The 14,925-nt window shown below is 43.3% G+C and overlaps 1 protein-coding gene across 4 annotated transcripts in view; it reads right to left on the minus strand.

Annotated features, from left to right (window-relative positions):
* Window positions 1-2,901: 2,901 nt before the first annotated feature.
* The window catches only part of GFRA1 (GDNF family receptor alpha 1), a 203,101-nt gene continuing 191,077 nt past the window's right edge, over window positions 2,902-14,925 (minus strand). For all 4 annotated transcript variants that reach the window (XM_038578891.1, XM_038578892.1, XM_038578889.1 and 1 more), the window contains 2 exons: window positions 6,121-6,174; window positions 2,902-4,981 (listed from right to left, as the gene is read on the minus strand). In XM_038578891.1, the coding sequence (XP_038434819.1) occupies window positions 4,826-4,981; window positions 6,121-6,174 (210 nt within the window). In that variant the 3' untranslated portion in view covers window positions 2,902-4,825. The remainder of the gene's footprint in view (window positions 4,982-6,120; window positions 6,175-14,925) is intronic.

Here is a 14,925-nt window from a genome sequence, read left to right on the forward strand (position 1 = left end):
CTGGTAGCAGGCTGCGGTTCTCTGCAGGCAGTTTATTGAAACGGGGTTTGTATGCCTCCCCACCCCTTTGGGCTGGATCTCAGAACAATCAGAAGTGCAGGTGGCGCATCCCGCTGAACAACCCCAGGCTATCTCCAGGAGGGGGGTGAGGAGAAGCTCATCAGAGAGCCCCGGAGCAACAAAAGGATGCCTGGTGAGGATGAGCAGACAAGATGATCCCAAGGCTAAGAAGAGGGAGCTCAGAGGAGGGAGGATTGGATGGGGAACTTCCTACTTGGGGGATTAACATCACCTTCAGATTGCCTGACTCTGGAGAGAGGCTTCTCTGTCTTCAAAAAGCCAGGGTTCCTGGCAGAACAAGAATTAATCTGAGTAGAACTAAATTTAGAATGATTAGAATGAAAAATCGGCGGGAAGGGACCCTGTTAAACACTTGAGTGATAAAGAACACGAATGGGGACTCTGGCACCGATAATCTAATGAAAGAGAACGGAGTGAACCCATGTCTTAAGACAACTCTCCCTGTGAAATGAAATGTCCCACTAAACTCACCCCAGGATGCAGGCAGTGCCCAAACCCCCAGATTTAAAGCCTCTGCCATGAGCATGTGTTCAGATGTATAGTCCTCTAGAATCCTAGACAACAGACTTAGAACAAATGGCCACTTGAGAAGAAAAGCTGTTGTCAAAGTCAAGAAGTGTCAGATATATACATGAGATGCTTATCTTAGGGATAAGAGCAAAACATAGCTTCTAAGGGTTTCCAACTGAATTCTCAGCTGTTTTACAATTTTAGAATTTCTAAAAAAAAAAAAAAATTATTCCTCTGTTGTCCAGATATTAGCTCTGGCTTACTTTCCATAAAGGCACTGCTGTCTCATTCAAGGGACTCTGGCTATTTTGTGAGGTCAAGGCTCCTACGTGGATCAGGAAGGAATGCCAGCAGACCATGTGACCCATTTACCCATGGCACCTGGCCTCGTATTGCTCCTGGGTTTTGCTTTATCTCTCCAGACTCCTAGAGTCCAGTGCAGACCAGTCTTTCGGTCATGCCAAGACCCAGGCCCTTGGTCATTCATGCCCATCTGCTGCCACTGCTTTGTAGTCTTTCTTGAAAAGATAGGTCTCACGTGGTCTCCTCTGCTTTATCGAAGAGCAGAAGCAACAGAGATCACAGGGGGTATGCATCCAGGAGAACAAGACCAGCGTCCAAAGGGTATTAGAAAATGGAAGCTCATTTAAGCAGCCCCTCTCTGGTCTACCGTTTATTGACTCAAGTAAGTCATGAGTTGTCTGACTACATGAATAAAAACTTATTTTCCAAACGATGGCTCCTCCAAGGCCACTATTCTGTCAATAGTAAGAACAGAAATACACTTTTGCCAGATTTGAAGGAAAGAATTTGCTAATTATACAAACTCCCACTGCTCTTACATCTCTTTTCCCAACAAGCACTTTACAGGGACTGAAAAATGCTTCTGCTCGCCTCCCTTCCTAGTTCGGCAGATGGAGTCTCAGGAGTGTCTAGTTTAGAGTTCAAAGGGACAGGTGGGCGAGAGGATGCAGTTGGAGAGGACCCATCCCTGGAACATATGCATGTCAGAACAGTCTTCATATAGACCCAATCAAAGGCCACAGCAGCTCTGGAGAAAACTTGTCCCAGGTTTGGTTAACTCAAAGGTGGCTTCTAAGACATTTTTTACGACAGAATAAGGAATTGTTCAATAATTTATTTTTTTTTAAATGAAAACCACACTCTTATTGTACTCTGGATACAGATCGCTATACCTAATAAAAAATAATCTGTGTAATTCTCAACTTATACTCTAGGGTCTTGAAGAAATCAGATACAGAAAAATAAACATGGAAATGGCATTATGAATCCTTTTCTTTATTGTGCGCTTCTTCCTCCATGTGCTCTATTAAAAAGATACTCCAACATATTATTGGTCAAAGATATTCAACATCAAAGTGGAATCAATGTGCTTCCAATCAGTTTGGCAATACTGTCCCTTTTCTTCATTCTCTCAAATAAGCAGGGCACAACTAGACTTGATGTGGGAGTCATGGTCTACCTGGATACAAGTTACTGTTTTTGTTTGGTCAAAATCAGCTACAATGAGATAACTTCTGCAAGAGGCCCAAACCCCAGCAGAAGGCCCTTGCATCTGGTACCCCAAATGCAGGAACTGAGAGATAGGAAGCAATCATTTTTGCTATCAGTCCTACTGCACAAGTAAGTTAAAGGTTTAAGTCACTTGCCTGCTTTAGTGTCCTGGGGCAAATGATGGTGTTTTGGGTTCACTGTGTTAAACTGAGAATCACACTGAATGGCAGAAACACTTGGCTTGGCATGAATCTGTAAGAGTCTCTCTAACGTGTTGTCATTGAACATCCTTCCCCCTGTTTATTTAATCAGTAATTTATTTTCAAATTTAGAATTTGGTAACTCTAATATGCTTCTATCTGTAAAGAAAAATGAGATCTTTGTTGCTGATAGATGAGGCTTTCCAAAATTTAATTTATGTGTTGCACATCCCCGAGTTCTTCACCAAAGGCTACCTTGTTAGCTCTGATAACTCCTATTTCCTCTTTGGTCATCTGAAGCTAATTACAGCCGCTGTTTACTGCAGAAGGAATCAATAGCTTTCTACAGTAGATCACGTAGAATCAGACCCATATGCAATTAGTTCAGTGTAGATACATAGATACACAGAGATACCTTAATCAAAACAAAATATGCTCTGTAAGAGATATGCTTTCATAGATGACTGGAATTCCAAATATTTCGACACATTTAATGTGTTTATTCAAAGTAAGAGTCTTTAGGAAACCTTTCACTAATCAAATTTGTTTGATGAATTTTCCTTGAAAACATTTTGAACTGAAAAAACTCGGTACGTAGTATTATACATTTATGTTTATTAACATTTGGATATAAATGTACTTCAAACACCAATAGAGCTAAAAGACTATGCCTTTATCTTGGGTTGAATAGATTTCCCACCCCAGTGGTTTGATTAATTCTTACAAGGCAAACATCAGCGGGCAAAGGGGGTCAGTATGAACTGTGCACCTTGGATTTCTCCAGCCCCTCTACTGATGTGGGGAGATTAATGCTCCCAGCACTCTATTCAGGTGGATTCTCCTCTTCTCTACTCAGTGTTGGAGAAGCATGGCTCCTAGCACTCGATCATTGTAGATTCTGAATGTCACCATCAACCAGACTTCAAAAGTGCACTTCAGGACGAGAATGATGGGAGATGATGAGCAGTGAACAAGCCAGATGCCTTGTTTCCAAAGTCCTGTTCTGTTCTGTGTATCTCTGCCAGCCAACTCATCTCTATAGACCTATGGTTGGTCCTCTTGATCCAGTAGCCTTTCTTTCCACAGTCAGTCACAGTCTGTCATGGAGGACACATAACAAGATGCAAGTAGATTCCTGATGACCTTCAAACCAAATCACTCTCAACAGTGACCAGGTCATCATCGTTGAGAGTCAAGACAACCCTTAGGAAAAGAACTGTACCCTGGCACAGATCTGCTTCAGAATAGAGGGCAGCATGTTCCTGTCCTCCAGCCCAGTCAAACCTGCCTTTATCAAGCAACATGAAAACCAAGGTACTAGATTGTGTCAATTGGCACAGGTGCCATCAGATGTTGCAGGGCATTTACAAGTGGCCATCAGTTTCCTCACGGGTATGCACTCTTGCATTTCAAGAAATGATAAAAGACAACACTTGGCTGCTCTGTTTCCTCTTGCCTGTCCACAGTAACGTGATGCAGAGCTTTCTGCTAAAGCATGAGGCTCCTCGGAGTCTGCTTTTGAAAAGCTGTCTTCGTGAAGTTAATATTGGAGCTAACACTACTTACGAGAGGAAAACGAGCTCCATGTATTTTGTATTAAATCATCAGTAAAAAAATGAAGACAATATCATTACTTTCAAAATATAGAAAGCCAATAGTTGAAATCATTTAGTAGTAAAATTTTTTTTTCTACATATAACCTCATACGTGTAAAGAGTATTAGAATGACATGTCAGCTATATTTGACTCTTGTTAGTTAAAGGGCTTCTCACTCAGGTAAGGCTTAGGAGAGTGTCATTCAGTAATCAAGGTACTGCGAAGTTTCATGCACACTCGTCCCCTCTATTCTGATTCAAAGACAGACACTAACATTTTGATGTGACAGGTGTCTTTTGTTTGGTACGAGAGTGTAGAACTGTTTACAGTACACAAACAGTGTGGAAAATGCTAGTGCATATAGAAAGGTGAGCACTGGTGCAAGCTTGTCTGCACAAAGTCCACCAAGATCCTCTTGATGAGAATCTTTGCTTTGTGACAAAATAAGCTTGCACCCATGTTAGGCTAAAGTGATGTCATCAGAAACCAAGGCCATTACATGAGATACGGGAGATTCTTTAGAAATACAAAGTCCTTCTTTAGCTAATAAAGGCCAGAGTTAAAGTGTTAAAATCATCAACATCATCATCATGTCAAACATAGGCCCAGTTTGTTTTACAGCCGAATTTACAAACTTCCCCTTTGCAATACAGCATGCCCCAAAGCCTTTTCAATATGGAATGTAGCACTGCATAAGGTATCCCATAGAAGCCCTAAGGATCACAAGAAGATCTCTTAAAAAAAAAAAAAAAAGAAAAAAAAAGAAAAAAGAAAAAGAAGAAACAAAAAGTTCCAGTTGGATCAAACTTTTTGCAGTGTCTCAAATGAGCTCCTAAAACTGGAATTTCAGATATACAAGAGGACAGGAAACAGATAGCTTGGTTTTTGTCTTTTTACATGTCCATATTGTTTTTTCAATGCAGCTACAATGTTTCTGCCAAAGATAAAGATAATAAGGTGGACAGGGCGGTTACCACCAGAACCAGCAGTGGGCTCAGACCGCAGCTTGGAGGAGCAGCCATTGATTTTGTGGTTATGTGGCTGGAAGGACCAGAGAGACCGTTCTTTTCATAATCACGCTGTAAGAGAGAATATTTTCATTGTCACCCACATGTATTCCTCCTATCCCAGTGTATTTTAACCTTACTCTTTCTCTCTCCCACCCTCACCTCCAACTAGCTGTACCACTCACCAAAGCTGACCCTTCAAGATATTACCATGGAGATTTTCATTCACTGACTTGTAGTTTTATGGAAAGGAATCATGAATCTGGGTGAGAACCGGATATAATACACTTATATACTTTATGATAAACTGGCCAACACCTGCTTCGCACTCCTCCACTATGGATTATTGAAATCCACTTTGCGTCTTCCTTCATGCCTACCTTCCAGATCTCCCCACAGCTAGGGCAACATGGAATGCCTCTCCTTCTGATACTGACTTAGGAGGAAGCCCACTGTCCCTCACCATCACTGAAGAAGGGCAGGAAGATTCATCTCAGGAAATTGGTCCAGGCAAGTATCAGTTCATGCAGAGATGAGCCACAAATCGCATTGAGACCAGCAGGGCAGTCAGCAACTTTTATCTCCATTTGCCCCTTCAACTCTAGATTTTCTAGACAAAGAAGCCTGCCCCACTTATCAGCTGGAGATTCCACACCAGAACTCCGACTTTCAGACTTCCAGTTGGCACAGCTATCCTTCCCTAGATGGGTGACTCTATCCCCACCACAGCACTCCCTCAGCCTCATAATGCCAAACCCACCACAATGATTGGCACAGGACAGAATCATTCATCTCACCCATAAAATGGGGAGAGTAATGTGTCCCGCTCTAGCTACCAGTACCTCTTGGTGCTGCAGAGGTCAAAGGATCTGTAGACAGAGGACATCTGGTAAGCAGTGAGAACTATTGTATGTCCTCTGTGCTGGTTGATTTTACATGACTATGGTCACATAGTCTCCTGGCACTGGAACAATAGTATCTGTGCTGGATCTAGCTCTGAGATGAGGATCTTGGGTCCCACATTAGGTCTAACTTTGTGCCCTGGGACCTGAAGAATTCACTTGGCTCAAAGGACAGAAACATGGAGGGTGCCTTAGATTGTCTTCCTAGACCTGAAACCTCATTGTCTTTGAGCCTTTATGTCATCACCAGGGGTGCAAAGGATTCTGTCTCTAGAAATGCAGGGAGACCCAAGGAGAAACACAACTTACATCAGAAAGACAGAGGTGTGTACTGCCCGACATATTGGATTTCAGCTTCTGTGCCTGCAGAAAGACAAACACATGCACACACACATAAAATCACTCATAAACAGTACAGAATAATAATTACTGATGATTCACTCATCACTTAGTTGTATAGGGCAGGGCCATTGATAGAAATATGTGAGTCACAACTATAAGCCCATACATAATCTTACACTTTCTAGCAACCACATAAGAGATAAAGGTGAAGATAATTGTAATAACATATTTTATTTAACACAATATATTATCATTTCAACATGCAGTCAATATAAAAAGTCATTAATGAGATACTTTACACTTTCTTTTTCATACTAATTCTTCAAAACCTGGCGTTTTGACATTGTACATCTCATATCAGACCCGCCCCTTTTCAAAGGCTCAGTAGCTACCTGTGGCTGATGGCTAGCGAGGGCAGCCCAAGACTAGGTTAGGTTACTAAAGACAAAGTTTTATTTTTGTTTTTGTTTTTTGAGAGCTAGGAGGGGAGGGGGAAGAAAGTAGGAGAGGGAGGGCCAGAGTGGGGAGAGAACATAGGAGGGGAGAGCAGAGGTAGACGGAGAGAGAGAGGATCTTGCGCAGGCTCCATGCCTAGTGTAGAGCCCAATATGGAACTCGAGCTCATGATCCTGAGATCATGACTTAAGCCCAAATCAAGAGTCAGATGCTTAACCTACTGAGACACCCAGGCACCCCAAGTTTTGAGGTCATCCATATTTGGAACTCATGTATATCTCTGAATGTTCATTTTGGGGATGTGCCTTTGAGGTAAAAACGTGGCAATAAAAATCCCCCTTCATTAGTAATATAGAGATAGGTCTTCCTGAAGCTTGTTTGTTCATTTGTTTTATTCATTGCTTCAGTCGACAAGCTATTTTCCAAAGCTGGGTATCAGGTGATAGGAACCAAAGGATATAGTCTCTGGGCTCACGGGACTGTCCTCTAGTTGAGTAACCCATTCATGGCTTAGGAGTTCTGGCACAGGGCAGGGACTCTTACAGATGGATCCCCTGGAGGAACTGTGCAGGGTGCTATGGATCCAGATCCAGTAATCACACAATTGCTTCCAGGGCAGTGGCAGTGAAAGCATTGAGCTCCCCATCTCCTCACGTGGGAACTAGTCCCCATTGAGCTTCTACCGGACAGTTGAGTTGAAGGGAAGTTTCCATCGCTTAAACAGTGACAATGGGAACTGCTGACCCAGTACAGCCCTTTTGTTTTGTAAAGGAAGACAGAGTGCAGTGAAGTTAAGTGACTTCTCCAAGGTCACATAGCCATTTACTGGTAGTCAGGATACAGACCAGGTCTCTAAAACTCTTGAAAGAAAATGTGCTCTTTCCTCCATTACAGTGCTTTTTCCCAGAAATCCTGGCATGCTTGACTCTTCATGCTCTACCTGCCCCCAAATCCACATGAAGAACTCCCCTCCAATGACCTCCTTCCCCCAAAACAAGAATCTGTTGACACCAAAGACAGAGAGAGAGCTCATGTCCCAACAGGATGACCCTGGTTAAGCATCACACTTGAATCAAGGAGTGTCTGGGCACCCAGCTCCTAGTGAATGGCAACTGGCAGGCTGCCTGTTGCAGGAAGACTTCTGTAACTCATTGAAGACATGCTAGGCTGATGATGATGGCCTGTTCACCCAAGGAGTAATTTACTGACCATAATGCTACTTGGGAGGCATCATAATCTTTACCTATATTTGCATATGCCAGCTGCGAATATGAAATAGAAACCTTTAAATAGCCATGAAGAAATAAGACACTGTGAGGCATCCCCAGGCTGTTCAAAGGTCACTAAATGTTATGTATAAGAGGATCAGAGGAGAAATTAGAAGAGGAATTGAACCTTACCCAAAAGCCTACTTTTAATCTATAGTAATAGCAAATCTGGTCCATTGCATTGTTACCTGCAGAGAATAATGTACAGAACTTTACATGTTTTATTTCTGTTCAAGATTGGAATTGTGCCCAGATACCAAAATGGCCTTAAAATATCTCATTCTCTTTTTTCTTTGCTAGGCCATAATCTACAAAAGACATAAACCCTTGCTAATGGCCTTTGCATAACTAAGAAGTTCACTAAAATGTGCAGAGAAAGCAGTCTGACTTCTAGTCTGGGACACATTGTGCCTTCAAGTTATTTCTGTGCTTGTGGTCATAGCTAAACTATGCCTCTGTGTCCTAAACCATAGGCCTAGAAGTTCGAAGGGTTGAGGGGCCCTCCTTCCTATTCTGGTCTGTATGATTAGCACTGATATGTAGGGTTTTACTCACTGTATACACAATCTGACATACTCATTAGCCATACAGAGTCACTTCAGGAATCTGCTGAAATACTAGTAACAATGCCCGTCATTATTAAATCATTATAAAGGGGCTCCTATCAATGGATAAGAAAAGTTTTCTGTCTTAACAGACTGTTTTAGGGGACTCTAGATCTGCAGAGGTAGATTGTCTGACCCGCATTGGTCACTGAGGGTTTCACACTGCATGTAGGTTTACAGGCATGCAGGCTCTTGCCTTCTATCTGGAAACAGTGGGGATTATTGCTCCATCACACATGAGAAAACATTTAGACCAGCTTCAGGTCTTTGAAATCTCTGAGCTTTTTCCCCCAAAGCAGGCATCCCGTTGGCATCTACCTAAAGGAAATGGTCAATGTGAGGCCTGTCTCCCTGTAGCCCCATTGGCTTCACAATAACTGGAGGAAGCATCTCCAAGTTCTTCTTGCCTTGAGGACCATTCTCATTGGCATAAGTAGATAACCTGCAGAGTAAAGATAATAGTGTGTATCCAGGCCCCTGCAAATGCTCTTGAGAAAATGCCTTCTCCCGTTAAATGCCTTCCCAACCCAAAGAAGCACTTAGCACTCCAGAAGCTTAGCAGTGCATGCACACCGGCCTTTAAATACTCTGCTTACATGGCATATTAACACAGCTTCCCAATTAGAGTGGAAACTCCCAAATGCAGAGGCAGAGCGGATCCTGGAGTTCTACCTGAACCTCACATGGATCACAGGAAGGTCTGGGAATCTGATTAGAAAGAGAAGGGCATGGGCACTGAGGTGGGCACTTGACGGGATGAGCACTGGGTGTTATTCTGTATGTTGGCAAATTGAACACCAATAAAAAATAAATTTATAATAAAAAAAAGAAAGCGAAGGGCAGATGTTACCAGTTATTGGAATATTTTATATTGTCATTTTAACAATACCAGTTATTGTTATTCTGGGTAACAGAATCAAAAGATCATGCATACTCATGAGGTTTTTTTTTTTTTCCCCAATCCTACATCAAACCTGAAGTGCCCATTACGAGAGCCAGTGGGTCTGCTGCCTAGACTGACTAGCATCAAGTACAGGTGGTGCCCCCCATCACCCTGGGGGGCTGGTGCCTGTGAGGGTTCATAAGCTGCAGATGGAGGGACAGAGCCTGGGAATTAAGACCAGTGTATTGTCTAGCTGGCTGCAAGCTTAGGAGTCCTGTGTGCAGTCTGAATCCCTCCAGTGACACTGAGGGTCAGAAATCTGCTATGCAAATCCAGAGACCACTTATGAAAATCTGGCTTTTAGAGCCCATTTTAGAATCCTAAGCAACCTGTTATTTTTACATTTTAAGGGCTTTTATCCTGAGCATTTTTGGAAACATCATCAAGCTATCACTTGTCTTGCTAGTCAGGAGTGATAAACGTAAACACAGAATTACAGGGTAGCCTACATCTTCAACTACTGCAAAGAGTACTTACACACTTTCAGTATTGTCTCTCAGGTGATAAAAACTGGGATGGTCCCAGGAAAATTAAAACAAACAAAATTTCTGAGATCTTGTAAGGTAGAAGGTAAGTTAGAAACCAGAAGAGGACTTCTTACTGCTGAGTAAAGGGTAAAACTAAGGGTGGAATAATGAAAGTGCCGGCTCAAGGTCCTGTCTGCGGACCCAGCACCCTGCTCATTAATGGCATACTCAGGGACCCAGCACAGAGCATGGCCAGCCCGGACCTATCTAGACCCCAAACCTGACAGTATGGCTTTAAAATATGACATCTCCTGAAAAAAAAAAAAGAAAAGAAAAGAAAAGAAAGAAAAAAGAAAGAAAAGAAAGAAAAGAAAAGAAAAAAGAAAAGAAAAGAAAAGAAAAAAGAAAAGAAAAGAAAAGAGAAAGAAGGATAAAGAAGGGAAGAAGAGAGTGGATTTCATTTTTCTAAAAGTCCATTTTAACCACCAGTGCAGCATGTTGAAAAATGAATTCTTTAATCTCTTTTATGAAAGAATGTTTCCTAGCAGCTAATTCAGACTTCTGTGGTTAGGGGGGAAGCCACCTGACTCTGAGTGGAGGGGAAACAGCACCAGCAAACCACAGTACCACGGGGTTTTCATTTTGAGGATGGAGGGATGAAAGGGACAGGGGAGGACCATCTCCAGCCCAGCAGCCTTGTTGTCATTCTGGAAAACCGGAGAACTTGTATTCAGGCACTTCCTAAACATTGTCCTTCCAGCGAGGTTAAAAAATTGTCACCGGTAGTAATCCGCTAGTCCAGGCATGTTGGGTAATAGGATTTCCACGGCACTGTAATTGTAGGGCCAGACCTCCCCAGTCTCTGGCACCAGAGGGTTAATAAATGCATTAGATGCTGTTAACCTCTGTTACCTGGAGTCAGAATGAGGACGCTCCTGCTTTTGATCCCAGTGATTAGCATTTGGAAAGTCTGCCCCGATGCCAATAGGCTTCCTGTTCAGAAGGCACAGACACACACGTCTCTGGGAGCCCTCGGTCCAGCACCCACCCCCATCCCTCGAGCCGCAGCCCCCACATGGGAGCTCTGCCCACAGTAGGCTCCCCTGGAGCCTCGGGGATGAAGCAGGCTTTGGAGCAGCACACTTGCTCTGTTTAGGGAATCGGAGACTTAGAAGCACATTGACGCAGAGCCTGGCCTTGGCTGCTCCAGGACTCCGTTTCAGTAGAGAAGTCAGTGCCTCATCTCGGGGTTTTAGGCAGCTGTCAGCCAGCAGGGCAGGGAACGTAAGGAGAGCCAGTTTCTGCTCTACCTCCAGAAAATAAAACCAGAGGAAGTCGCCCAATCCAATAGCAACAGACTGTCCAGGCTGCAGCCAAATGGTCATAATTAATGATGCTTCTGGTTCTTCTCTCCCTTGCTTTGCTGATTAGAGAGATTTGCTATATTAGGGACCTGTTTGCTTAATGACAAAATACAGGCAATAAACAGAGAAATACACAGACTGTAAAACGCAATCAACTTTGCTCCCCAGCACTAAGTACCTGGCTGCATCCATCACACTTGTCAATACCAGTTTATTAGCATATGGGTCTCTTCTGCAGCAGAAATCGGGCCTTGGGAGGGGAAACCGTGGCTTGGGTTCTTCCTGCAACAGCCACTCCCCCACTTAAATCTACATGTCTTACATTTTTGGGTAGGACCAGACATAGGAAGAAGGATGTGCACCTAATTTTGAAGGGTAACTGAGCAGAAGCTGCTTCAGAGTCTGCATTTTCACATTGTGTTAAAAAAAAATAGACTCCCCCGACCAGAGACATTTATGGGCAGTACTCACCATACAGCAATCCTATCGTGTAGTTGATACGTACCCCTCCAAATTAATTTCAACACAAAACAGACTGAAAAACAAGAAGCTGCCTATGAGTGAATCCAAGCTAAGTAATGGTGGTCTGGCCAGAGCTCTCCTAGTATTATGCTCTTTTCAGCTCTTTGGATCTTGCTTGTTGGATTTGGGAGAGCCTGGGGAGGTGTGAGTGCTGTTGGGGAGGTCACAAGCTGTGGGTTAGCCTTTCCAAAATCCCTGCCACTGTCTGTTTCGAAACTCACCTTCCTACTGATTTGTTTGTCCTACAAACTTGGTAACAACCACTTGGAACCACTGGTCTGAATAATGTGCAGTAAAGTCAGCTGCGTAAAACAAGTGGACACATAAATAAGACCTGCTCTAAGCCCCTGGGCTGGGATGTTTGTCTTCTGGTTCCTGTGCTCCACAAGGAAGGGATCCATGTCCTCCAAGCTGATTTCTGCCAGCCCCGTGGACCCTGGTCAAGGTTGGGGAGGGGCTAAGGGTCTACATGGAGGGCAAGGATGAGATGGGGCAAGTGTCCTTTTGAGAAGGGGGCGGCGGCTTTTCTACACACTCCTGGCAAGACACTGTCTGAACTGAACCTCAGCCAGAAGACATTCAGTATGTTAAGCTCTAAGAAAGCCTTATAAAGATATTTCACTCAGCACAGGTTTAGGAAGGCCCACAGGGTGCCAAGTTTCATTAGTCTGGTATGCTCTGGGCAGGTTGAACCTGGTCAGAAGATGGGAGTGGGGAAAAGGGCTTGGGAGGCTTGAAGTCATGCTTCCTTACCCAGAAGAAGTCCAGGCTCAGATCCTAGTTGGACTGTTTAGACAGGCCTCCAAAGTCAGTGCAGTGAACTGAAATGAGGCCAGAGTGAGGGGTGGGGAGAGGGGAGGGGCTGCACTGTAGCCTTGAAAGAAATGTGGCTTCAAGTTCCAGAGTCTAACAGGTCTTGGATTCCTGGCACCCATGGGGTATTCCAAATTGAACTGCAATTTATGTTGAGCTTAGGGTTAAGCCTAGAGTAGTAATCCTCTTACCTGACAGGTTTGGAGCCCATAGATTATTTGTCAATTGAGAAATTAAGTTAAAAGGCAAGATCACCGAATCACTCAAAAATTACACATTTGTATCAAACTTTTTATTGCAAAGCTGCTTTAAAAAAGTGTGATAAGGGTACTGAACATGAGATCCGCTCTCTTATCACAATTTGAAGTGCACACAAGAGTATCCCTAAACTATAGGCACAATGTTGCACAGCGGACCTCTAGTACCTACTCCTCTTGCATAAGAGAAACTGTGCACCCACTGAGTAACAAGTTTCTGCTCTCCTCCAGCCTCTGGCAACCACAATGCCGTTGTGGTTGCCAGAGAATGCCAACCTGCCATTCTTCGCTTCCAGGAGTCTGAGTATTTTAGATGTTTTAGGCAAGTGGAATCATGCAGTATTTGTCCTTCTGTGACTGGCTTATTTTACTTAGTGTGATGTCCTTCATATTCATCCACGTTGTTGCATATCGTAGGATGTCCTTGTTTTTTTTAAGGCTGAATAATAAGATTTCATTGTAGGTGTTGTATCAAATGTTCTACCTTCAAATCTGAATGTCAGTCACTTATTGATTTGGGGGTACATTACCAAGGCCATCTTCCATTAAAAAAATTGGGGGGGGGCACCTGGGTGGCACAGTTGGTTAAGGGTCCAGCTCTTGGCTTCAGCTCAGGTCATGATCTCAGGGTCCTGAGACTGAGTCCTGTTTCAGGCTCCGAGCTCAGCAGTGAATCTGCTTTAGATTCTCTCTCCCTCTCTCTCCGCCCCTCCTGCTCATGTGCGATATCTCTCTCTCTCAAATAAATAATTAATCTTAAAAAAAAAGTTTCTTAAAGAAAGAGTTTGCTGATTGGAGTTCCCTGGCTTATGGTCTGCAGAAGCTACACCTATAATTAATTCATGATCAACAATTTCCAGTTTTAGTTTCTTTAAACCAGGAGTGATGTTTGTTTGATATCCTCAGAGGAATCTCAGTGCAGAATTTTTTTTTACATTTTTATAATTTTTCTCACTCTTTTATAATTTTGTCGCACCCACACCTAATGCGAAGGTATCTTTTAAAGGAATTTGGCGTTTTCACTGTATTTGGCTTAGTTTTTATCAAAACAACTATGCTTTCTTTTGTGCGCCTATTTCAATCCTTCATGTATACTGATTTAAATCTGTAAGGAAAACACCAGCTCTAAGAGCATAAAAAAGGCTTGAGAACAAATGGGCCTGACTCTTCGAAGCCTGCCTCTCAAATGGAGAGAGCAAGGACAGAGGTGAGCAGGAGGTGACCAGCTTGGGGCACATGGTCAGCCCTGGGCACTAGCTATTTACAAGAGAATGGAGAGGTTGGCTTCCGGGATGAGTTGGTTACATGAGGGTCAGTTAAGAGAGCTTCTACTATAGTTTAGAACTTACTCCTGCTATCAGCTTGATTGATAAAGTATGATAAAATGAATACAGGCTAGGAAGGTCCTATTCTTGGCTTTTCAGCCTCCAGCTTTAATTATAATAATCCCAGCCCTCCTGCTTACCTCACAGAGTGGTTCTGAGAATCAAATGTGAAAGGTGGATGTTCTTTAAAAACCTCAGGGTGCTGTTGATGATTGCTCAGGATCCCTGTGGTCTCTAGGCTAGTATTCTTGGATTGGGGCAGGGGCTGGAGAAATGCAAAAGCTCAAGCTAATTTGGCTTGTGAACATGATATTGAATAGAACTGGCTCTTGATCTCCTGTGAGCCATTGGATTTAAAAATGAATGCAATGAAAGAGATACAGTCCAGTACGATATATCAACAGCCCTCCATTAGCTAAGCAGTCCCCGGGCTTGCCCGTCAGTCTCCAGCACGCCATAAAAAGGATGCCTGCAGCCCTGCACTTGTAATTTAACACTAATGGCAAGATAGCCAGTAGCGCTGGGTGCAGACACTGTCTACAGCAGGAAGCCCAACATGGCACTTGGGCTGGCCTATCTCCCTTCCGTACCTCCCCGGATCATCTTGCATCTATTTTGCTTTTCCCTAAGTTGGGGCAAATACAGGTTGCAAAGTACATCAAAGAACTGTGTTTTCCTTCATGGTTAACTTGTTTGATTTGTAAAATATTCAGACAAGAAGCAATTACGACCTGTATTTTAGACAATTATGC

The sequence above is a fragment of the Canis lupus genome, chromosome 28, assembly GCF_011100685.1.
Source record: "Canis lupus familiaris isolate Mischka breed German Shepherd chromosome 28, alternate assembly UU_Cfam_GSD_1.0, whole genome shotgun sequence".
In the NCBI taxonomy this organism is placed as follows: Eukaryota; Metazoa; Chordata; class Mammalia; order Carnivora; family Canidae; genus Canis; species Canis lupus.